Source organism: Podarcis melisellensis (assembly GCF_964234715.1).
Source record: "Podarcis melisellensis genome assembly, chromosome: 13".
Lineage (NCBI taxonomy): Eukaryota > Metazoa > Chordata > Lepidosauria > Squamata > Lacertidae > Podarcis > Podarcis melisellensis.
Genome location: NC_138545.1, coordinates 45,259,121 through 45,282,502, shown reverse-complemented (window position 1 = coordinate 45,282,502; position 23,382 = coordinate 45,259,121). Strand labels below are relative to the sequence as shown.

General features: G+C 47.2%; 3 protein-coding genes across 6 annotated transcripts in view; 2 read left to right on the top strand and 1 right to left on the bottom strand.

Annotated features, from left to right (window-relative positions):
• The window catches only part of WNK4 (WNK lysine deficient protein kinase 4), a 59,856-nt gene extending 52,960 nt beyond the window's left edge, over positions 1-6,896 (top strand). The window contains exons 17-20 of the mRNA XM_081883815.1: positions 1,239-1,554; positions 1,640-1,839; positions 4,377-4,477; positions 5,988-6,896. Of these exons, the coding sequence (XP_081739941.1) occupies positions 1,239-1,554; positions 1,640-1,839; positions 4,377-4,477; positions 5,988-5,990 (620 nt within the window). The 3' untranslated portion in view covers positions 5,991-6,896. The remainder of the gene's footprint in view (positions 1-1,238; positions 1,555-1,639; positions 1,840-4,376; positions 4,478-5,987) is intronic.
• A 4,394-nt stretch (positions 6,897-11,290) lies between these two features.
• On the bottom strand, positions 11,291-13,329 carry COA3 (cytochrome c oxidase assembly factor 3). The gene is made up of 2 exons (XM_081884517.1): positions 12,995-13,329; positions 11,291-11,634 (listed from the first exon to the last, which is right to left on the bottom strand). The coding sequence occupies exons 1-2, from the start codon at positions 13,203-13,205 to the stop codon at positions 11,531-11,533; spliced, it is 315 nt and encodes a 104-aa protein (XP_081740643.1). The 5' UTR covers positions 13,206-13,329; the 3' UTR covers positions 11,291-11,530.
• A 14-nt stretch (positions 13,330-13,343) lies between these two features.
• Positions 13,344-23,244, top strand: CNTD1 (cyclin N-terminal domain containing 1). Of its 4 annotated transcripts, none has more exons than XM_081884380.1 (8): positions 13,344-13,435; positions 16,392-16,573; positions 16,681-16,756; positions 17,510-17,666; positions 18,125-18,287; positions 19,400-19,544; positions 22,191-22,287; positions 22,915-23,244. In XM_081884380.1, the coding sequence occupies exons 2-8, from the start codon at positions 16,402-16,404 to the stop codon at positions 23,008-23,010; spliced, it is 906 nt and encodes a 301-aa protein (XP_081740506.1). In that variant the 5' UTR covers positions 13,344-13,435; positions 16,392-16,401; the 3' UTR covers positions 23,011-23,244. The 4 variants fall into 4 exon arrangements, with proteins under 4 accessions (XP_081740506.1, XP_081740505.1, XP_081740507.1 ...); XM_081884379.1 differs by having other exon boundaries at positions 13,375-13,530; XM_081884381.1 differs by having other exon boundaries at positions 13,381-13,425.
• Positions 23,245-23,382: the final 138 nt, after the last annotated feature.

Here is a 23,382-nt window from a genome sequence, read left to right as displayed (position 1 = left end):
CACTCTGGTTTCTCTTGTCACACAGAGATTCCCTTCCTTTTCTACCCACGACCTTTCTGCATATATCTTCATTTATCCTGAATATAAATATTCAGAAATCAAAACGTATATGTAAGAAGCATTAGAGAGCTATCAAGAATTGACAGTCATAAAGAAAACAAAGAGGGGGAAAGGGGGGGGGACAAAGTAAGAAAAGATTTAAAGGGGAAAGAGGTTTCCGCTTCTTCTGCTGATATCAGTTATTTGAAATATTAAGCTTTTTTCCCCCAGATGATCTTTATTGAATTTTTAGTTACATACTGTACATACACATACATTATATTTCACATTTGTTCTGAAATATTAAGCTTTATAGAGAGCTTTAAACATCATTAAGCTTTATAGAGAGAACTCGGCACATGTTTATTGTTGTTTATTATTATTATTATTATTATTATTATTATTATTATTATTATTGATTGAATATATACCGTCCTATACCTGGAGGTCTCAGGACAGTTCACAAAATAAAATCAAGATATAAAAGCACAAAATAATTAATAAAAATAAAAACAACACCCCAATAGCCACCTCCCCCAAAAAACCACATTTTAAAAGGGCATATGATGTAAATCAGATCAACCAAAGGCCTGGTTAAAAAGGAATGTTTTTGCCTGGCGCCTAAAGGTGTGTAATGAAGGTGCGAGGCAAACTTCCCTGGGGAGTGCATTCCACAGACGGGGAGCCACTGCAGAGAAGGCCCCGTTCTCGTGTTGCCACCCTCCGTACCTCTCGAGGAGGAGACACACAATTAGTACCAACATTATTAAAGAATTTAAGCACTGGTGGTTCTTTTTCCAAGAACCCCTTTATATTGGGGGACGCCTGAGGCTTCTCCCCATCCTCACCGTTAACCTAAGGTAAAGGTAAAGGGACACCTGGCCATTAGATCCAGTCGTGGCCGACTCTGGGGTTGCAGCGCTCTTCTCGCTTTACTGGCCGAGGAAGCCGGCGTACAGCTTCCAGGTCATGTGGCCAGCATGCCTAAGCTGCTTCTGGCGAACCAGAGCAGCGCATGGAAATGCCATTTATCTTCCCACCAGAGCAGTACCTATTTATCTACTTGCACCTTGACGTGCTTTCGAACTGCTAGGTTGGCAGGATCGGCAAGTCCTAGGCTCCGTGGTGTAACCCACAGCGCCACCCACGTCCCTTATTATTATTGTTAACCTGCCCGCCCACTTTCCCCCCACCGACAGAGCCCAAGCCCCAGATCCTGGGCCGTTTCCAGGTGACCCCCACGCGGGATGTGCTCCCCGAGAACCCCCCAAGGGGCGACAGCACCAGCTCTTCCAGCACCACAGAGTCGGACAGCGGGTCTCCGGGCGGGACGCCGGTGCAGGACGCTGAGGAGGGCACCACCCCTGTGGCAGAAGTGGAAGGGGAAGGGGAGGCTCAGCCCAGCACCCCTGTCTGGATGAGCTGCTCTCACAGCCTCTCGTACCCGAGCAGCGACGACTCGGACAGCCCTGAGGACGACGAGGTTTGGGACGAGCTGCAGGCCTTGCGCCAGAAGTGAGTGTGGGGTTCGTTGGGGGAGGGAGGTCCCTTTTCCCCCCGCCCCACCTCCCTGACCCAACACCCACTCTTTCCTTCTCAGGCACCTCTCTGAGGTCGAAGTTCTCCAGGCCCGGCAGAAGAAGGAGATTGAGGCGCTGTACGCCCGCCTGGGCAAGGTGCCGCCCGCCGGGATCGTGTCTCCCGCCGACATTCTCTCCAGCCGCCAGCGCCGCTTCTCCAAGGGAAATCCCTTCGCGCGCCGCAGCAGCCTGCAGCGGGTGGACTTGGCGCAACCTCAGGGTAAGCTACCACCGTGCTGCCACCCCAGGTTGGCAAGTGCCAAGTGGAGGAGGCAGCTACGTGGCTCTCTGTTCTGAAGCTGGTGTGCGCTTTCAGATAATCATCATCATCATCATCATCATTTATTATTTGTACCCCACCCTTCTGGCTGGGTTTCCCCAGCCACTCTGGGCGGCTTCCACAAAGACCAAAAATACACTAAGATGTGACACATTAAAAACTTCCCTGAACAGGGCTGCCTTAAGATGTCTTCTGAATGACAGGTAGTTGTTTATCTCTTTGACATCTGGTGGGAGGGTATTCCACAGGGCAGGCGCTACTACCGAGAAAGCCCTCTGCCTGGTTCCCTGTAGGTTTGTTTCTCGTAATGAGGGAACCGCCAGAAGGCCCTCGGAGCTGGACCTCAGTGTCCGGGCAGAACGATGGGGGTGGAGACGCTCCTTCAGGTATACTGGGCCGAGGCCATTTAGGGCTTTAAAGGTCAGCACCAACACTTTGAATTGTGCTCGGAAACGTACTGGGAGCCAATGTAGGTCTTTCAAGACCGGTTTTATGTGGTCTCGGCGGCTGGGCTGCTCCCAGTCACCAATCTAGCTGCTGCATTCTGGATTAGTTGTAGTTTCCAGGTCACCTTCAAAGGTAGCCCCACGTAGAGCACATTGCAGTAGTCCAAGCGGAAGATAACCAGAGCATGCACCACTCTGGTGAGACAGACTGTGGACAGGTAGGGTCTCAGCCTGGTAGATGGAGCTGGTAAACAGCTGCCCTGGACACAGAATTAACCTGCGCCTCCATGGACAGCTGTCAGTCCAAAATGACTCCCAGGCTGCGCACCTGGTCCTTCAGGGACACAGTTACCCCATTCAGGACCAGTCCTGTGAGTCCTCCACACCTGGTTTTCTTTGATTCATTAGCCCAGACTATTTTATTAAGGCAGCTTTCAGGGCCGGCCCAGCCAAGAGGCAATGTGAGGCAACCGCCTCGGGCGGCAGGATCCGCTAGGCAGCAAATCCGGCCTCCGAAGAATGCAATGCCCGCTTCCTCTGCTAGGTGCCTCTTCATAGCTGTCAACCTTCCCTTTTTTTGTGGGAAATTCCCTTATTCCAGCGCCGTTTTCCGCTGCTATCCTGGATTGTTAGATATCCCTTAGACTGTTCCTTGGACAGGTGAGGCTGCTGATCCCTTAGTTTCGAGGCTGCTGATCCCTTATTTTCAAATATGAAAGTTGACAGCTATGTGCCTCTTGAAGGCCAGATCTGCTGCCTCTGCAACAGCCTCTCAGCAAATAGAAGGCACTCCTGGTCTCCTCCCATTCCTGGCTGGGAAATGCCCTCTGGGGTCCCTTGGGCTCTGCACACAATTTGGCGCGATTCAGAGCAGGCCCCTTTCCCCCGCAACGGCCTTTGATGCCCATTTCAACCATTGGGTTAAGGATGATTCGGTACCCCACTTGTTCCCAGTGTAGATCTTCACCCACTGCCAGGGACTGGCTGGATTAGAAGACTGGTGCGAACCACACACCCGAGAAGGGCACAGAAGACGACGACTTCGATCTCAGACCTCAGTTGTGGGACACTGAAGAGCAGTCAGGAGAAGGGACGAGCTGGGAGGTGCTAGAAACAAGGGGTTTGAGCAATCAAGAGGAGGTCGGGAGAAGCAGGGTTTTCCAGGACTAGGGTTAGAGCAATTTTTTTCAGCAGGGGGCCAGTCCACTGTCCCTCAGACCTTGTGAGGGGCCAGACTATATTTTGGGGAAAAAATAAATGATTTCCTTTGCCCCACAAATAACCCAGAGATGCATTTTAAATAAAAAGGACACATTCTACTCATGTAAAAACACCAGGCAGGCCCCACAAATAACCCAGAGATGCATTTCAAATAAAACGACACATTCTACTCATGTAAAAACACGCTGATTCCTGGACTGTCTGTGAGCCGGATTTAGAAGACCATTGGTCTGAATCCGGTCCCTGGGCCTTAGGTTGCCTACCCATGGTAACCTAAGTCACAGTGGGAGTACAGGCTTAGACCGAGAGGAGTCAGAGTTTGGCCCTGCTACACAGCAGCAAACAGTCCCAGCCGCCTCTGTGCTTGGTAGGAAAGCGTTTTGCACTGCTGGTATTGTGAACAAGCCCCGTACATCTCTTGACAAGGGGGCTGAAATGTATGCCATTATTTATCAATTCTCACTTCCCACAAATTACCTTTCCTCTCCACCGAACTGTGCGATTTGTCACTGGGCCTTTCAGTACATTCCCCTGTGTTGTAACTTTGCCGAAATACAAGTAGTTTAAATCTTTTTTTCTGCTTTTTACCCTATCCCCATTTTCCTCAGTTTTGCCCATGTTGAGAATGTAGGCTTCTTGGGGCAGGGACCTGCCAATCCCCTTCTTCACCAAGAACCACATGCATAGATAGCGATAAGTGTTGCATTTTCCTTATCCCTTCCACCCGCCCCCTTCCATACTAATGGTATCATGAATGAGCTCAAACCTCTTTGTAATAGTCCCTTTCCCTCGCTCTTGTTGCCCCCGCAGGGATCATGAGGAGGAATTCTGTAAGCGGTGGGAGCACCAACACTTCCCAGGAGCAGCGACAGAGCAAAGGTGTGACGTTCGCCAGTGATATTGGATGCATGGTGAGTCGTGACCCGGGGGTGGAGGGTGAGAGAGTACTGGACCTCGGGCCACGCTCCAGAGGATTTAGATAGACAGACAGACACATGGGCGTGCACACACATCTTTAAATATTTATTCAAAAGTGAAGAGGCTTAAACAAACCCTCTGGAGGGAACAAGTCCCACATCAAGGTGTGTTCTATGGCAAAGTTTCATTTTACTCCCCCTGTCTTAAGGCAGAAACCCCCAGCGTGTGTGGTGTTGTTGGTGGTAGTTGTTGTTTAGTCGTGCCCGACTCTTCTTGACACCCTGGACCAGAGCACGCCAGGCACTCCTGTCTTCCACTGCCTTCCGCAGTTTGGTCAAACTCATGCTGGTAGCTTTGAGAACACTGTCCAACTATCTCGTCCTCTGTCGTCCCCTTCTCCTTGTGCCCTCCATCTTTCCCAACATCAGGGAGTCTTCTCTTCTCATGAGGTGGCCAAAGTCTTGGAGTCTCAGCTTCAGGATCTGGCCTTCCAGTGAGCACTCAGGGCTGATTTATTTCAGAATGGAAAGGTTTGAACTTCTTGCAGTCCATGGGACTCTCCATAGTCTCCTCCAGCACCATAATTCAAAAGCATCAATTCTTCGGCGATCAGCCTTCTTTATGGCCCAGCTCTCACTTCCATACATCACTACTGGTGGTATCTCGGCACAAAGTGAGATTCGAGCTTTATGTAGTCTGAATGCCCATTGTTCAAGGACTTAAGAACTGTCGCTTTGTGTTTGTGCTCCTTTGTAGCAGCAGCTTGCTGGCCGTATCTGTGTTCAATTCCTAAACCTTGAAATTAGAAGGATTATACACCGCAATGATATTCACAGTCTCCCTCTGCATACACACCGTAGATTTAAGGCACACCCCAAAAAGGATCCCTGGGAGGTGTTTACCCATTGCAGCCAGCCGCAATTCCCAGCACTGTTAGCAAACTAGAGCTCCTGGGAGCCTTTGGGGGAAGAGAAATGTTCTTTAAAATGCTTGGTGATTCCCAGCCCTGCTATCCAAGCTCCGCTTTTAACTGGAGGTACTAGGGAATGAAGGGACGCGGGTGGCGCTGTGGGTTAAACCACAGAGCCTAGGACCTGCCGATCAGAAGGTTGGTGGTTCGAATCCCCACGACAAGTTGAGCTCCCGTTGCTTGGTCCCTGCTCCTGCCAACCTAGCAGTTCGAAAGCACATCAAAGTGCAAGTAGATAAATAGGTACCACTCCAGCGGGAAGGTAAACGACGTTTCCATGCACTGCTCTGGTTCGCCAGAAGCGGCTTAGTCATGCTGGCCACATGACCTGGAAGCTGTACGCCGGCTCCCTCGGCCAATAAAGCAAGATGAGCGCTGCAACCCCAGAGTCGGCCATGACTGCACCTAAAGGTCAGGGGTCCCTTTACCTTTACTAGGGAATGAAGCCAAGGCCTTGTACATTCCAAGGGCATGTTTAACACTGAACTACATCTCCCTGTCTCTTTTTCACCTATTTCCTTTTGTTCCTACAGTAGCAGCCGTGGACACTTTTTGGACTACCTCAGCCTGCTGCCCACCATCGAAAGGAAGGGAGCAGGCAGCGAAGGGTCCTATGCAGCCTTTGCCTTACACTCCCAACGTCAAGGCCAGCAGCCATCGACGTAGGAAAGTTCCCCTGGCGGAACGAACAGACGAGCTGCCTCTGAGCAACGTACAGATGCCAAGTGAGCAGCCCAACACTACAGACTTTTCCTCCGCACAAGACTTTGTGTCTGCAGAGAGAAGCCAAGCCCCGGTTGTTTGGGGAAGCCTGAGCTGGCATGCCTTTCCCGCTGCTTCCGCCTCGCAAAGGAGCATCACTGTAAACGGAATCAGGATGTCGCCTGTTCCGTATGTTCTATGGGATGGGGGGTCTGCACACATGGACGGTGTAGGGTGTGTGCGCCCCCAAGGTTGGGTCTAACTTAAGCAAGCGTCGTCTGGTACTCTGTGCCTTGCATGGCTCAATTCAGAAAGCCACCCCAAGGCCAAAGCGCTTAGAAAACTTTAAGGAGCTGCCTTAGGAGAGGAACCTTGCAGAATTTGTGCCTCAGTGTTAAAGGGATTTGGGGGGGGCGCCTCTCTTTCTTGCTTCCCTTAGCCTTAGCCCCCGCTCAGCTCCTGCCACCAACAGCAGTGGCACTACGTGTGGCCTCCTCTTTGCACTTTTTTACACAAAAAAACCCCAAACCAAAACCCTGACCCTGATTGGGGCAATGAACTGCTTGGGCTCATCCTTTTACTTGCATGGGAACCTGGACTTTGGAATGAAACACTGATGCTTTCTGTTTTGTGTATGGTTTTTTTTTTTATTACACACACACACTTTCATTTTGGAAGCGAGACAGATAATGCATCTGTGTTTTTCGGTGATTAATAAATAAAAACAACCTCAAACTCCCTCCAAGCAGCACCCGGGGCGTGAGGAAATTTTGCCTGTTATACTCGGCACTCAGGACTGCTCTCCCCTTGAAGGACAGACAACACACACCCTGCCAGGAAAGTAAACTCAAGTAGAACCAAAGACAGTAAGCCAATATGCATGCAGCTGGGAGTTTTCCAAGTTCCCTGATCCTTCCCACCCCCAATTACACTCTGAGCACACAATTGTGTTGTCAGTACTGTACTGTCCTTCTGTCTGAGAGGGGCATATTCTACAGGTGTCATGCACCACCCCACAAACCAAAAATGAGTTCTGGAGACATCACATTCAGAATACATGAGGAGTGGAGGAGGTGGGAATGAGCTCCTGCAAACAAACCTCTCACAATCTGGGGTACAGAAAAGTTTTAACAGATTCAGAAAGGGAGAGACCACCATGCTAGGCTGGTGGTCGACGTGCTAATTTCAACAGGTGTTCTCTGAGCGACACTTAAGTTGAACACCACCCATAGCTGCCCCAGCACGTTTTGCTGCTCTGGTGGTTGTGCACAAGTCTTTGGCTGCGCACGGCGTACAGGGAATTGTAGAACTGTAGAGTTGGAAAGGACCACGACAGACATCTAGGCCACCCCCGTGCAATGCAGGAATCTTTTGCCCAACACAGGGCTCAAACCCTGGGGCTAAGAGTTGCATACTCTACTGACTTGGGGAGAACAGGGACTCAAAGGGTGCTAATATAAAGAGAAATTTAGTAGTCATCCTCAGCCTCACCGGACCCACAAATGCAAAATCTGTGGTGGGTTGGAACTCCCATCCAAGAAAACAGAAGGCATATACTGGAGATGCAAGGCGTTGACTGCTTTTCTTAAAGGAGCCACAGTAAGGGTTAATTCTCCAAGCTAAATGTTTTATATAATGGATACCGAGAAGAACGAGACATTTGTGTGATTGAATACAAATCCTTCCACTTAAAATACAGGTGGATTCTCTTTAAACATCTGCTTAACTCCACTGGAAGAAAAAGTAGGCATGTAAATCTGCAGTATTAATCCCATAAGCATGTAGGGTAGCTGTCACTTAAGTTTGCCCAAGACTTTTGGAATGAATTTTGCAATTGTTCTTGGAAACATCTTTTGTTTTTTTGGCAGGTGGGGTGAGTTATTCATGCAAGTAAGCTTCAACCAATAGGCAAGTTCTGAGCACAAGTTTAAATGGAGATTAGCTCAGTTTATGCTCTTAAAACAAAACACAGGTGTACCTTGAAGGACAGGTAATAAAGATCGCAAGAAAGAATTCTGCATCACCTCCAAAATAGAACCTTGGTATATCTTCATATCTCTACCAGACATCAATTGCAGAGCTGCTGTCTTCAAGGATGCCTCAGGGTGGTTTTTTTTGCAAAATCTCCAGAAAGCAAGTACCAGTAGTTTTAACCTATTTCTTAGGGAAATTGCCAAAAAAATAATAATCATCACTTCCGATATGGGCTGCCCTATGCCCAGGTTTCCCCAGACATTTCAGCCACTTTCAGAAAATTCTGTCCAAATACCATTTCAAAGGACAAATCCTGGCTATGACATATGGCAGCCCCATGAACAGCCCCGAGTAATCAGGGTGGCGAAAAACGAAATGGATTGCAAGGCACTCCAAAAGAAAATCTTCAAACTGAGTGAATGGGCAACGAATTGGCAAACAAAGTCCAATATAAACTTCTGCACACCGCAGCAAAAAATAATTATCATAATTTCACATATACACATGATGTTTCTGCTGACAATGACTGGCTAGGAAAGGAATCCTGGGGTCAGGGAGGTTAGCTCAATGAAAACAAAACCAGGGTGCAGCAGCTGAGAAAAAGGCAAATTCCATAGTGTGGATCACTAGGAAAAGACTCTAAAGCCAAAACTGTTAATTCCTTTATACAAACACAAGGTGCAGCCACATTTGCAATACCGTGTACCTTTCTGGTAGCCAGTGCAGAAAAGTGCAACCAAAATTATCAGGGAGCTGGAGCACCTCCACAAGGGAAGGTGACAAAATTTGGGTTTTAGTTCAGGAAATAAAGGCAAGCAAGGGGACACGGTAGTTCATAAAATTATACAACTGGGAGAAAATACAGAGGTTTTTCATAATCAGGGGTCAGCAAACATTTTCAGTAGGGGGCCAGTCCACTGTCCCTCAGACCTTGGGGGGGGGGACTATATTTTGAAAAAACAACAAATTCCTATGCCCCACAAATAACCCAGAGATGCATTTTAAATAAAAGACACATTCTACTCATGTAAAAGCACGCTGATTCCCAGACTGTCCACAGGCTGGATTTAGAAGGTAATTGGGCTGGATCCGGCCCCCAGGCCTTAGTTTGCCTACCCATACTCATAACGCTAAAACTGGTGGTCATCTGAAGAGCTGAATGGCGAGACATTAAGGACAGGCAAAAGGAAGGACTTCACATAGCACTGGTTTTTCTAATTTGCAGCCGTAAGTGGTGACAGACACTGGGCAGCTTAATTGACAACTTGGATGAAGGTATCAAGGGGATTACTTCTGAGTAGCCATGTACAGTGGTACCTCGGGTTAAGTACTTAATTTGTTCCGGAGGTCCGTTCTTAACCTGAAACTGTTCTTAACCTGAAGCACCATTTTAGCTAATGGGGCCTCCCGCTGCTGCTGCGCCGCCGGAGCATGATTTCTGTTCTCATTCTGAAGCAAAGTTCTTAACCTGAAGCACTATTTCTGGGTTAATGGAGTCTGTAACCTGAAGCGTATGTAACCTAAGGTACCACTGTATACCATTCTGGGCAGAACATGCTTACAGCTTACATTTAAAGTTAAGGCAGGTGGCTTAATTTGCAAATGCCAGATTTTCTTGGTGCACGGTGAACTTTTAATTGCGCTAACTGTTCTCTTAAACAGAAGGGATTTCTGATCCCTGAATTCCATTATGTGCATTTAGTTGCACATCCCTGAATTCAATTATCTGTATTTAAAAAAGAAGAAACCAATAAATTAATGGAACGAGATGAGCTCCCTCCAAAGAGCAGTGGGAGAAGGCAGCACTTAATTTCACGGCCACGTTTTATTAATATTGTAGAGGCTTCCATTAGCAAAACCAACAAGTGATAGGGAGAACAAACAGATTGAGCAGAGGTTAGTGGTGGGGGAACGAAGGTTTGGCACTTCATAAATGCACCCAGAAGACTGATACTCATTTTGTATCAATGAGTTCAGTTGTCTTGGGAAGCTAGTATTCATAAGTTAACATAACAATGTTAGTAGGTTAAGATACCTTTCCTCTATCCTGTTCTAAACTGTTCCAGTGCTGAAATCACTGTTGCAACTTTTGTGTGGAGGGAGGAAGGCTCTTAAATCTTGCGCTGTTGAAGCCTGGACTGGGGACAATACAGTCCAGCTTCAGCTAAATGGAAAATTCCCTTCCCTCCCTTAAGCCTCTTAAGAGAATTGTGCATCTGACAATTGCCTTGTCTGGCTCCGAGCCAGCCACTGCTTTAATGATTTACTAGCCCCAAATACTACTTAGGAGAGACAATAACAGCAACAACACAGCTGTGAAAGCAGCACACACAGAATATGATGCCCTGGAACAGAGCTGGTCAGAGTTCATAACAGTTGTTCTTGGTTGATAGGACAAGCCAAGCTGATTATTCTATTGGAAAACGAACTCTCAGCATACATGCTGGGAGGAGGTACAGAGATCTTGCCTGAGAACCATACTTTTTAAAATTTCATCAGCAAGAAAGGTTCACTTAATGTCCGTAAAATGTAGCACTGTGTCAAGGTCACTTTTCCAAGTCTCTGGAACCCACCCCTGCAACCATGCTTTGAAAGGAGCCTGCAGGTCCCATTAAGACCTGTACTATTTTCACTTCTGGGACGCGGGTGGAGCTATGGTCTAAACCACAGAGCCTAGGGCTTGCCGATCAGAAGGTCGGCGGTTCGAATCCCCGCGACGGGGTGAGCTCCCGTTGCTCAGTCCCTGCTCCTGCCAACCTAGCAGTTCGAAAGCACGTCAAAGTGCAAGTAGATAAATAGGTGGGAAGGTAAACAGCGTTTCCATGTGCTGCTCTGGTTCACCAGAAGCGGCTTAGTCATGCTGGCCACATGACCTGGAAGCTGTCTGCAGACAAACGCCAGCTCCCTCGGCCTATAGAGCGAGATGAGCCCCCGCAACACCAGAGTCATCCGCAACTGGACCTAACGGTCAGAGGTACCTTTACCTTTTATTTTCACTTCTGAATGTCAGTGGTTTTGCTGTGGACCTACAAAACTAGTTGAAACTGACATGTGACCAGCACAATATTCACCTATCAAATCTTTTAAACTGCGTATTTCATCCTATGTAATAGTACATAGTCCTGTCTGTGCTACCCTGAAAAAAGAAATAAGCAGCTGCTTATAAGCATAATCCACATAACAGATTTATTGTTCTTTCACATTAAATACAGTATCTGAAATTGTTAGGCTTTGACATATTACGCATGGCAAAGAGTTTATAAACAGATGAAGAAGCCAGTTCTCTATGAGCAGCAGGGCGGCATCAATGCCCCAGGTCACTGTGCCAACGCATCCTCAGCTGGCAGCACAGATGGCATCCTGTCCCTGTGCTTCTTAAAGTGGAAATACTCCGTCATCCTCATTCCGCTGAAGCCTTTGCTCTTCGGGCCTGCATGACTTCGGCATCCCGTTCTAGCTCATCCAAGAAGCGTTCTTGGGAGATGGAATGAATGGTGTAGGCATCTGTGCGCAGACAGCTCAGGAAAACAATTTACAAATACTATTTGTGACAGCCAGGTAAGTCCCTGCACACTGCCACCTAGCTCCCTTCCAGCCCTGAAGCCGATGCCAAGGGCAAGGAAGGAGAAACGGCATTTGCCCTTCAACTGAGCCAAACCTTAAAGTCAGAAGACGTGCTTTCACAGCAGAGGGCGGCGCTGGTCTCAATGAGGCAAGAACGGATTCAAAATGGTTGGAGCGAGTCACTTCCACTAGCACTAATACTAGTCTCCTTTATGCAAACATGCTGGCAGGGAAAATGGGTTTGGGAGGGGGGTCCCCCAAGATATTGAGGAAGAGAGTAGTTTTGCAGTATGCAGCAAAATCTGCTTCTGCTACCAAGGTTACTGGTGCATAAGGCAGCCTCGGCTGGAAGTGAGCAATGACTCTAGGCAACACGCTGACTGTTTCAGTGCCACGCTGACGAAGAATTTTACGAAACAGTAGTCAATATCTGGAATCACTGTTCAGTGTTGGACATCATATTTCCTGACTACGCAAAGCTTCACAGCTTGTCTTTCATCATACAAAATCAGCATTTAATGTTTAGCTCCCATGCGCGCTTACCTGGGAGCAAGCGCCCACCGACCTCAGGGACGGCAGATTATTTAATTTACTTATTAAATTCGCATACCACCCCTCGCCCAATGATCACAACAAGCGAGAATGCAAAATATATAACAAAAGCATAGCAATACCCAGTGTTTTCTTTAAAAAAATGTGATGTAAGAAATACATGGGCAATGTGCATTGACATCAAATTTAGACTATGGAAGAATATGTAGTTGTAAATGTTCAAAATAGGACCCCGTGGAGGGGGTGGGGCAGTCCTTTTTTTTCTTTTTTATTATTATTGAAGATTTTCTTGATTTACAAAGTGTGTGCAATTTCTCTCTCGTATTTCCTTCCCCCATGTAACATTTTTACAAATCAGTTTCATGTGCTTTTTTTCTAAAAAAAAATAATTTAGGGGTACTCTCATTTTGACTCAAGAAAATCACTACTTTATAGTTCAGGTCGGGGAAAATAAATACAGTAAGTAGACAAACGTAGAAAGATTCACAAAATGTTTAGGGGTGTCCCATAAAAAAGGGACTGGCAAGAAACACCCCCTTTCACAGACTTCATTTAAAAGGTGCAATGAAGGTGCCAGGCGAGCAGCTACCCTTTTCTCTCTCTCTCCACAGGAACCCGTATCAAGACAGGCGGGATGAAAAGAGCGCACCTGAGCATGTGCAGAGTTCCTCCCCCCCCCAGCCCCGCTCTGAAAACAGACCCGAAAGGCCGCCCACCCTCCGCTCCCCTTCCGTCCAGAGAGGGATACAAATTCCTACGACCACCGCGCCGATGCCGAGCGCCGTGAGGGCGTTGCGGGCCCTCAGCCCGCGCCGGGCCGCGTCCACCGCGGGGCTCGAGGCCAACCCGCCAGGGGCCCCGGCGCGGTGCAACTCCCACTGCCGCCGGACGCTCGAGGTTGGGCCGCGCGGGGGTCCCGCTCCTCCAGGCCCCGACGGAGACGGCGACGGCGACGACATCTTCCCCGCCCGCTCCGGATCAATGGGAAGGGCCTGCTGGGCGCGCCCTCACGGGGACGGCTGAGGCGGGGCGGCCATCTTTGTTGAGGGCCCACGGCGCGCTGCAAGGAAAGCGGCGGCCATCTTAAGGGGGGAACTGAGCGGCGGTCCCGCTCCCGCCATCTTTGACGAGGGCGGGCGCGGGCTCAGGGCGGCTTTGGACACGCGTGTGCGCGCGCGCGTGTGGATGAGTGTGCGTGTCTGGGGACGGTTAATTTCGGAGGAGCAACTGTGTGGTGTTGCGGGGGGGGAGCCCATTCCTGAGAAACGAAATAGGAGAGATTATGTATATAAATACATTAGTAGAGTACTATATTATTATTATTATTTTATTATTATTATTATTATTATTATTATTATTATTATTATTATTATTATTATTGCTGCTATTATTTATTATTGCATTTATATGCCACCTTTATCTTCCTAGGAAGCTCAAGGTGGCGTACATGGGTCTCCTCCTCCCCGTTTCATCCTCACAACAACCTTGAGAAGGAGGAGAAAAGGGGGATTATTGGCTTTTTAAAAAAAAAATATTACTATATATAGTTTGTGTGTGTATGTGTATGCATAGTGAATTTTATGTTGCAAACCACCCTGAGACTTCCGGGTATGGGGCAGTATACAAATTTAAGGAACAATAACATAATATTTATGTTCTTTAATTTAAATTTAAGGAACAATAACATAAATAGATTAGGCTAAGAGACGGTGACATGGGCATAGCCAGGGTTTTTGTTAGGGGTGGGGCATGCCTTTGTTGTGGGCCAGGCTTTTGTTAGACAGGGCAGAACCTCAGGTTTTTATTGATTGGGGGGCGACAGCTGCCCCTCTGTCCCCCCTGGTTACACCCATGGATGGTGACTGGCTCAAGGTCACCCAGTGAGTGTGGATTCGAACCCTTGTCTCCCAGGCCATAGTCCAACACTAACGCCTACGCCACATTGGGTCTCTGGAGATGGCAGATGGGCGGCTCGTGGCGGCAACCCCAACCCCCCAGCCCTATATCTAGGCGTGTTCATTCGGATGGGAGTCCCCAAGGGCCCGCCGGCTTTTGGGATGGTGGCTCAGTGGACGTGTGTTGTTGGTTTTTGAGAGAGAGTGCTGTATTTCCTCTCTCCCGTTTCCTGGGTCAGTGGCAGCCATTTCCTGGGCCCAGGCAGCCAGATAGAGTTTGTTGCACCCACACTTTTGGGGTCTGGGAAGAACTCAAAAGCCTGTAGGATTAAAACAGATACTCTTGATTTGGCGGGTTTTTTTACGTAAGCCACCTCTCTCTCTCTCTCTCTCTCTCTCTCTCACACACACACACTCACACACACACACACACACTTGCACACCATTCGGTTCGTTTATTGATTTTGTTGATTTTGTTAGTCGCTTTTGTCTTGCCTGAGGTGACCCAAAGCCTGTTTTGCAAACAGACAAACAAAACAAAACAAAACCCTGCACGTAGATACATTAAAACCAAGAGGAAAACAAAATACATTACAAATGTCCCAATGTATTTTGTGGCTACGAATAGTTAAAGACCTGGTTATAGAGGAATATTTTCGCTTAATGCCTAAATGCAGTGCTTTTTTGGGGGGGTGCATACCCCTAAACATTTTGTGAATCTTTGTACTTTTGTCCCAATATTTTTCCCAATATGAACTATAAAATAGTGATTTTCTTGAGTCAAAATGAGAGTACCCCTAAACTTTTTTTTAAAGAAAAAAATCACTGCCTAAAGTATATAATACCTGAAGAGAGCATTCCACAAATTGGGGAGCCACCGCAAAAAGCCCCCGTTCTCATGCTGCCACCCTCCGGATCTTGTGTGGAGGGGTGGGCCATTAACCTGTTCAAGCAGGATATTCCTATGTTTGTGTCTTGGACCATGAGAGTGCTAGAAAGCAGGTTTTTTAATGGTTCAGTCAACAGAAACATGTATTTTATGGCTAGGTGGTGGTGAAACTCCCAGATCATTCCCTTTCACCTCTTAGTTGCTTCACTTTCTGCTACTCGGGTGCAGATCTGAGCGCTAAAAATCACATAGCGCTGAAAGAGGAAGTGGGGGAAAGGCACTTCTCTTCCAACTTCTTCCTTCAACTTTCCAGAGGTGAAACGATCCCCACCAAAGTCAGCACCTGATGAAGGGAAACTGTGATGGGTGGGTCAGAGGTTTTGTGGGCATCAGGGGGAAGGCCTTCTGGGTACCATTGTGCCCATAGGCACCACATTGGCAAACTTCAGCCAACATGCATATAGCATTTTTTTTAATAAATAATTTTTATTGCTTTTAAAGATTACAGAAAAAGAAGAAAAGAGAAAATTTAAAGACAAAAGAAGAAAGAAAGAAAACAAAAAAGTGAAAAAACACCACAATACAATACACTATACAAATAATATAAACCCCAACCCAATCCCATTAAACTAAACACATAAATAAATCTAAACAAAAACAGTTTAAAATACATCTCTCCTTTTCCATATTCTATCCTTCATTTCCTTGTTTCCTCGACTTCCTCACACCTCCCTTTTTGTATTCCAATTCTTCTAATTATTTCAGCAAATCCTTTCCATCTTTCTCTGTTTTTTATCGTCTTGTAGATAACATATTTCTTAACCTTATTTCCCTTTAAGACTAAATTACTTATCTATTCTTAACTTCTTCTAACATTTCTACTAAATCCATATAATAACATTCCACGATTTTTCTAACAGTCATTAATTTTACAAAATTTCTAAATATAAGCTTTAGCTTCCCAATCCTCCTCCACCCTCTCCTCTCCCTGGTTTCGGATTCTGCCAGTCCTTTCCGTCAGATCTATATAGTCCACATGCATATAGCATTGGGTCCCACTGAACAGTGGGCCGTAACATCTGAGTAAATATGCATAGGATTGTGTTTTTAGTGTGGAAGACAATTCAAGATTTCCTCTCCTGGTTTCATAGCAAAATGTAGCTGCTTGCCCTATATTGTTTTCAGTCCTAAGTATTTAACTAGTAGATTGCAACATGAAGTTCCAGAACCTTCATTTCGAGAGAGGCAATAAAAAGGCATGGGCAGAGAAGGGAGAGGGGAAAGACAACAATTCTAGAGAAAGTAAGGAAATTATACAAATTAAAATGGTGGGTGTTGAACTTCTCTTTCCTCCTTGACAGAACTCTTCCAATGGGCTCACCCACAAAGGTGGCGTCCAGGTACCATTCTTCGGAGCCTATCTTTGGAGCAGTGGCCGGCGGAGTTATCCAAGATGCTTTGCTCCACATGGCCAGGGAGAATGAGCAGTATCTGAGCGAACTGTGCGAAGAGGCAGGTTGCTTTAAAGAGACACAGATCGTGGGTGAGAACTGAGCTTGGCAAATTCAGTAGGCTGACATGCCAAAAGAACCTGCAGTTATGATTCTGAGAATCCCCCACCTCTCACCCTTTATTTTATTTTTTTGACAGAATTTGTGTTTCTTCTGTCCGAAAAATGGAGCCTGACTGAATCAGCAAGATACCAAGCCATAGAAATATTTGAAAGGTATTGATTTGTTCTGCCTACCTTGAGAGAAGATAACATTTTATATATTCTTCACCTTTGAGGTGTAGCTTTCGGACAACCATGTTATCATCTCCGAGTGATGACTAGACCTTTACATGCTCCCCTTATTTATATATTTTTTATAAAATCCTTTTAAAAATGGCTACCATAGGTATTAATTTAGAGCAGGAGTGAGGAGCCGAAGGCCCAGGCTGTACAGACTCTGCCTGCAAATGGTAATGTAAGAAACACCTTCTATTAGTCATAAATGCAAGAGTTTAAGGGGAAGGCAATTGCAAGATGTCACAATCTTCTTCCTCGGTGTGCTGCTGGCTAGTCGCATCAGGCCCACCAAGCATTTGCAGTTTTCTTTTCTGCTTGAAGTGACTGCCAAGGGGCCCATCCTGGCGGGCAAACACTTTCTGTTTAGGTACGCAGTAGCAGAAAGAAGCTGGAGGGATCTGGAATCCCAAGGACGTGTTTGTGGGGCAATTCACCGCTCCTGGGACAGTAGAGCAAGAGTAGAGGGCTTTTCACACTGTTTCACACATAGTCCGTCACTGCCAGGTATCTGCAGCAAGCAAGCACCTTGCAATTTCCCTTTCAGGACTCCTCAAGCTGCTTTAACTCCCTGACACAGATCTAAGCAAGCACCTTTGATTCTAGGGTGTTGTAGAGAGCAAGGTTTACAGGTACTGCCAGCCTTGCTTCATTTTCCTTTTAACCAGATTTTTTATCCTTGTACTTTCCTAGGTTCATGCTTACACTCATTAAAGAGGCTTCTCATCTCACGAGAGCAAAGGAGGAAGACAGCAAGTGGGCCTCAGTGAAACAGCAGATTGAGAGCACATATGTGCTGCGTCTGGTCTCTTGCATCCAGCTTGCCAGCAAGCTCTCCTTCCATTATAGTGTAAGAAGATTCAGGAAGTGCCCTTACATATTTTGACATAATCTTTGCTCTCTTTATGCACCATCCCAGAGCCATTCTGTGGGAGGGAATGTTAAGACAGTATTTTTTTTTTAGAGCAATGTTACAGTAATGTCTGCCCAATAAATGAAAATGGGAGTTATTGGTTGCAAAGCCAGATGTACTCTGCAAGTAAAGGTAAAGGGACCCCTGACCATTAGGTCCAGTCGTGACCGACTCTGGGGTTGCGTGCTCATCTCGCTTTATTGGCCGAGGGAGCCAGCGTAGCTTGAAATGTCATTTTAATTGGCCGAGGCAGCCCCCATAGCTTGAAATGTCATTTTAATGCAAAGTGTGTGTTGCAATAAATAGACAACAGAACTCCTTTAGAACACGGTCGTGGTAGACAGAAGTAAAGTTGGCATTTTGAGAGTAATGGTCACATTTCTGTCTTCGTACAGATAGTGAATAACAACGTGGTTCTGAGGTTTCTGAAGTCTTTGGGCTTCTCCTATACCACAGAAGAACTACTGGAATCTGAACTGGCCATTTTGAAGGCTCTACATTTCCGAATCAATTTTCCAGCCCCTTTTGCTTATGTTGAAATGCTGCTGGAGGTTTTAGGTAAGGGTCAAGAACAAGACATAACATTGGGCAAGCTTTAGCTAAGGAGGTAAAAATAAGTCACAGCCCCCACTCATCTTCTTTGAGCAGCAAGCAGCTCTAGGGAACCCTTAACAGGGCATTTTTTTCTGGTGTACAGAGCAGTGGAAGAATAAGGGTATGTCTCGAAATCTATTTGCTTAAGCTTCTTCTGGCATATTGGGCTCCTTGTTTCAGGGAAATGAATACAGTGGTACCTCGCAAGACGAATGCCTCGCAAGATGGAAAACTCGCAAGAAGAAAGAGTTTTTCGAGGTGCTTCGCTTTTAAAATGCTGGCGGTCGGCATCGAAGCCCTCCTGTCCCTGGAGCTTGCGGGGCGGGAGGTGGGGAGAAGGGCTTTTCTCCCCACTGGCAGCCTTCAGAACAGCCTTCTGAAGGCTGGCAGTGGGAAGAAAAGCCCTTGTCCCCCCCTCCCAGCCTTCAGAAGAGGTCAGGGGACAGACTGTCCCCGGACCTGGTCTGAAGGCGGTTTCCATAGGAACGCATTGATTGATTTTCAATGCATTCCTATGGGAAAACGTGCTTCGCAAGACAAAAAACTCGCAAGAAGAAAAAACTCGCGGAACGAATTAATTTCGTCTTGCGAGGTACCACTGTACTTGGATCAACTTGCAGTGTTCCCATTCTGCAGCAAGTCCCATTCTGAACAGCTCCACTTTAAAGGAGATGCTGTTAATCAGAAGAAGGGGGAAAGACATTTTTTTTTGCCGCAACAGAATAACTGTATCTTTTGAATTTGTTGCTAGATCTAGCCTGAACACACATTCAGTTTGTTCCCCTTGCTACCTTTCCCTTGTAAGCTATTCCAGAGAGAGCAGTACCTTTTTGGCTTTAGGTTTTTGGGGAAAGTCTACAAAAATTAAGGCGCTGAAACCGAGGCAACAAATCCTACAATAGTTTGGCCCCATAAGGAAGAAGGGTGTGGTGAACTACTAGAAGGCATCTCCCGTAGGTCCACGCATCTACCCTAAATTGTCCAAAGGGGTAGTCAAGACATAGGTTTGTAGATTCTGGTTCCAGACAGAAACCTAACTGCAGCTTCTGCTGCCTTCTGTTATTCCTCATGATTAGGGTACAATGGCTACATGCTGCCCACAAAACAGCTGCTTGAAATGTGCAGACATTTGCTGGCTTTAACGTACCTCTTACGGAGCAGCGTTTATGACACCTTGCTGAAGACTTCGATTAAAAACTCCTCTCCGAATGAGCTCCAGCTGTAAGTTCTGGGAAGTGGCAAGCTAGAAATGAATTCATTCTGGTAAGGGGGAAGCTTTTGTGGGGGGGTGCAGAACCTCAGATTTTTATTGATTGGGGGGGACGGGACAGCTGCCCCCCTTGGCTACATCAATGGCTGGTGACTGGCCCAAGGCACTTCCAGACTCCACTATGTCTGTTGACAAAGAGCAGAGAGCTCTTTACAGACCAAGAAAATCTGAGTCACTTTCCAGGCAACACACCTTAACAGAGGCCTGTTTGTAAGCAATGCACATGGGATGGAGCCTGACTTCACAAAATTTGGCAACGGCACAGCATGCACAGCTCTCGATGTCTATTGTAAGGTATCCTTTAAATACAGTGTGGCAATCAGCAGGGATGGGAAGGCTGGTATTTTCTAACCCAGGCTAAAAATGTCCTATTTGGATACGTTGCTGAAAGGAGACATAGTTCAGCTGTAGACAGCGGATGAGCAATGTTCTTTTCTTACAGCTCCAGAAGTAGAAAAAAGCCTTGTGAAAGTGCCACACACACACGCACAAAGGTTAAAGGGAAACACAGAACACCACTCTGTACAGCTGTGGCTTAAAAAAGGGGGGGGGATCTGCATCACCATTAAGGGCGGCTTGCACAATAAAAAGTATCGACGTGGTTGAAATGGACCATCAGGCAATAGCCGCTAGAGCCCCAGCATTACACAAGTCCCTTAGAATGACCAGAGAATTGCATCATATTTTTTCACAGAAACCTTTCAAAAGAGTTATTCCAGAGCGAGTTTCAAGCTACTTCATACAAGTAATTAGTCTGAAAACGGCATGTGATGGTCCTCTGTTGCAAGATATACTCTGGATCTTTTATTGCCTCCCTTTATATAACAAAGATGCATTTTTAGGGCCTTTTCTACATAATTGGTTCTAAAAATGTCTCATTGGATATGTGTTTTTCCTCAACAGAAACATCTTTGGTTGCAAGGATAATGCATTTTCATAGCACCTGTAACACATTACATTGTGGCTGAGAAAATACACCCACTCTGCTGGTGTGGTTTGTGGGATGTGGCTGCATAAGTGTTGTGGGCATCTACTGAATATTGCCTAGGACAGTGGTTTTCAACCTTTTTGAATCCATGGCTCCCTTGGCCAACTACGTTCTCAGGAGCCCAGTTATGTCACTCCTTGCCTGCAGAGCTGCCACCCTCTCACCCTTTTTCGAATACCCTCCCTTGTGGAGTGTTCCCTTAGCCTCCTCTCCTGGGGAGTCCTCTGGGCAGCCACTGGGCTGCCACCCCTGAGCTGCCCCTGCTGCCCCAAAGAGAGGTGCCCCACAGGGGCCTGGGACTTGTCTGTCCATTCCTAATAGCAAGGGCTGGCAGACTCCCTAACCCACTTGCTTGCTTACTCCAAGGCTGCCTCATCTCCTGGCACCCAGCACCCCTTGACCAGCACCAGATGGACCATTCACCTGTGGATCTTGTAGCCAGGGCTGCTGCAAGAAACAACTCTGCAAGCCTTTTGGAAGCAGAGATGTGAGAGGGCATCAGAAGAGGGAGGGAAGGAAATGAGGACAGAGCCTAGTGTTGCCCGTGGCACCCTTGACCATCATTCAAGGCACCCCAGGGTGCCACAGCACACTGGTTGAAAACCACTGACCTAGGACATAAACGATACATCCTTCTCCTATACCGTTCCGTGACCTTTTAAAAAACTCCCGTTTTAGACTTCTATAAGCACATCCCTGCTATACTACTCAAGCAAAAGACAACTCATGTACTCAGTTAACAAAAGAAATGTATGAATAGAAATTTGCCCTTTCTCCCCCCACCTCCCACAGCATTGTCTACCATGTCCTGATCTATTTACTTCTTAAAATCTAAAAACAGATTCTCTCCTGCCCCCTCCAACACTGGTGCACTTATCTCCAGTGGCAGAGTGTCTGTGAACTTTTATATTTTTTTTAGGAAGGAACGAAAACACCAAAGAGGTTTACTGTTCTCCCATTATGTGCAGACAGGATGTGGTAATATTGCCACTGGCTCAGTCACATGCAAGCATACCATAAAGCGACTTCTTTGTGTGTGTTTTTAGCTTGTGGATAGCCGCACATTCTCCTTTTTAGATGGTGGTAGCTCTCTCCCTCCCCCCCCCCATAAAAAAAAATCAAAAAAATCCTCTGGTGCCATGTTTCTTTGTAAGGAAATAACTCCTCCTTTTAGACTTTGGTGTGGAATTCTGACAATTCCCAATACCCTAGAACAGGGTGGTCTAACCTTTCATACCAAGTGGGCCACAAGAGTGCTTTGACAGGGAACCCATGAGCCACACACTGCCTTGTCACATGGGGTAGGAGAGCGAGTCCAAAATGTTATGCCCCTCACCAGCCCTCCCAAAGCCGGGCGAGATGCTGGGTTTGGAGAAGGAGGCAGGAGGACTCTAGGACTCTTGTCAAGAGCCCTCACACCTCCTTCCCAAAGCCCAGTGCCTCTGTGGGGAGGGGGGTCAAATGTTGCCGAGGGCCGCCAAAAAAATGGTCTCAGGCTGGGTCCGGTGGAGTGGCAGTAGAACGCAGCTTCTCCAGCCCGATGAGTCTTCCTGCTATTAGTGGCGTGCAATGCCACCCCTTGTCTTACCTTCTTGCTTCAACTGGACAGGGCGAAGTTTCTGCCAGTGAAAGAAGATCTCATGCTACTGGCTGTCGGAGTCATTGGGGCAAGCACTTTCCTCCTGAATCCCGAGGGCTTGAATCAGGTACTTACACTTTTGTGGCTTAGCCACGAAACTGCCACGGGGCTACAAGGTGTGGGAACCCAGGGGTGATGGAGTGGATTCCACTCTTTTCCATACACCCCCGACGCTTGCCAGCTTCCTTGCCAGGTGTCAGGGAACTGCCATCGGCTCAGGGGGGAGAGGGGAAAAGCCGGATGGATTACAGAGAGCCCCCAAAGATCGTGGGAAGCAGCACTTCCTCAGCGGAGGAAGGTAGCCACGCCTCTAGTGAGGAGGAGATGCAGGGCTCGGAGGAGGCGAGGCAGTGCCAGGACACCTTGCCTGAGCAGAGTGGGGAGGAGAGAGGTCCCCCGTTACCCTCGCCTTCCTTGCGCAGTAGGCCTCCGCACAGAGAGGGGAGGCGCAGACTGGGCGTCAAGAAACTACTCTGCTGGGAAAGGTTTAAGCACCGCCCACTCAGATTCTGCCAGTGAATGAGCAAGACACGGAATAGAGGCGCTCTGCATTCTAAAGGCTTTTATCACCGATAAGAAAGTTTTAAAACAGACTATTGAAGCATATTGCCTGTTTGCTCTCGAGCAACCAACCGATACCTCTAAGACCAGGTATCCATGCACCGTCTTAACCTCGCCCTATTTCTTTTGACAGGTTGCGGAATACCTCAGCGACACCACAGGCATCGGTCGGCAAGACATTGTTGAGGCAGTCTACGCAATTCTGAAGCACAGCGTGGGCGACGACTAGTTTCTTCCACCTTCATCCCCTGCCCTCCAAACAGCATGCTGCTGCCACACTTCATTTGGGGCTCTCAAAGAGATGGTTGTGCTCCAAAGAAACGAGGCAACCAGTTATATTTAAATGTTAATGCTTACCTCAGAGGCTTTTGTCCTGTTACCGTACCCTTTTGAGAAGGCCTGGGGCAGGCACTTAAAGAGGACACTTAAAAGGGGCCTTAGGCCTACGACCATTGATGCCTTGCACAGTTACAACACTGGAGAAGAAGCATGGCTCCTGAGGGCAGACACTGAGATGTGCGTGCTGCCGCAACAGGAAAAGAATGTTTCTTCTGAGTGTAAGTGGATGAACTCATTCACAAGGGAAGAAGAAACATTAAAT

Bases quoted from the DNA above. Each gene is read 5' to 3' on its own strand.
- COA3 (XM_081884517.1), bottom strand. From the start codon at position 13,205: ATGTCGTCGCCGTCGCCGTCTCCGTCGGGGCCTGGAGGAGCGGGACCC. The intron at 11,635-12,994 runs GTATCCCTCTCT...GTCTGCGCACAG, and splicing joins CGCGGTGGTCGTAGGAATTT to ATGCCTACACCATTCATTCC.
- CNTD1 (XM_081884380.1), top strand. From the start codon at position 16,402: ATGGGCTCACCCACAAAGGTGGCGTCCAGGTACCATTCTTCGGAGCCT. The intron at 16,574-16,680 runs GTGAGAACTGAG...TTTTTTTGACAG, and splicing joins TAAAGAGACACAGATCGTGG to AATTTGTGTTTCTTCTGTCC. The intron at 19,545-22,190 runs GTAAGTTCTGGG...TCAACTGGACAG, and splicing joins TCTCCGAATGAGCTCCAGCT to GGCGAAGTTTCTGCCAGTGA.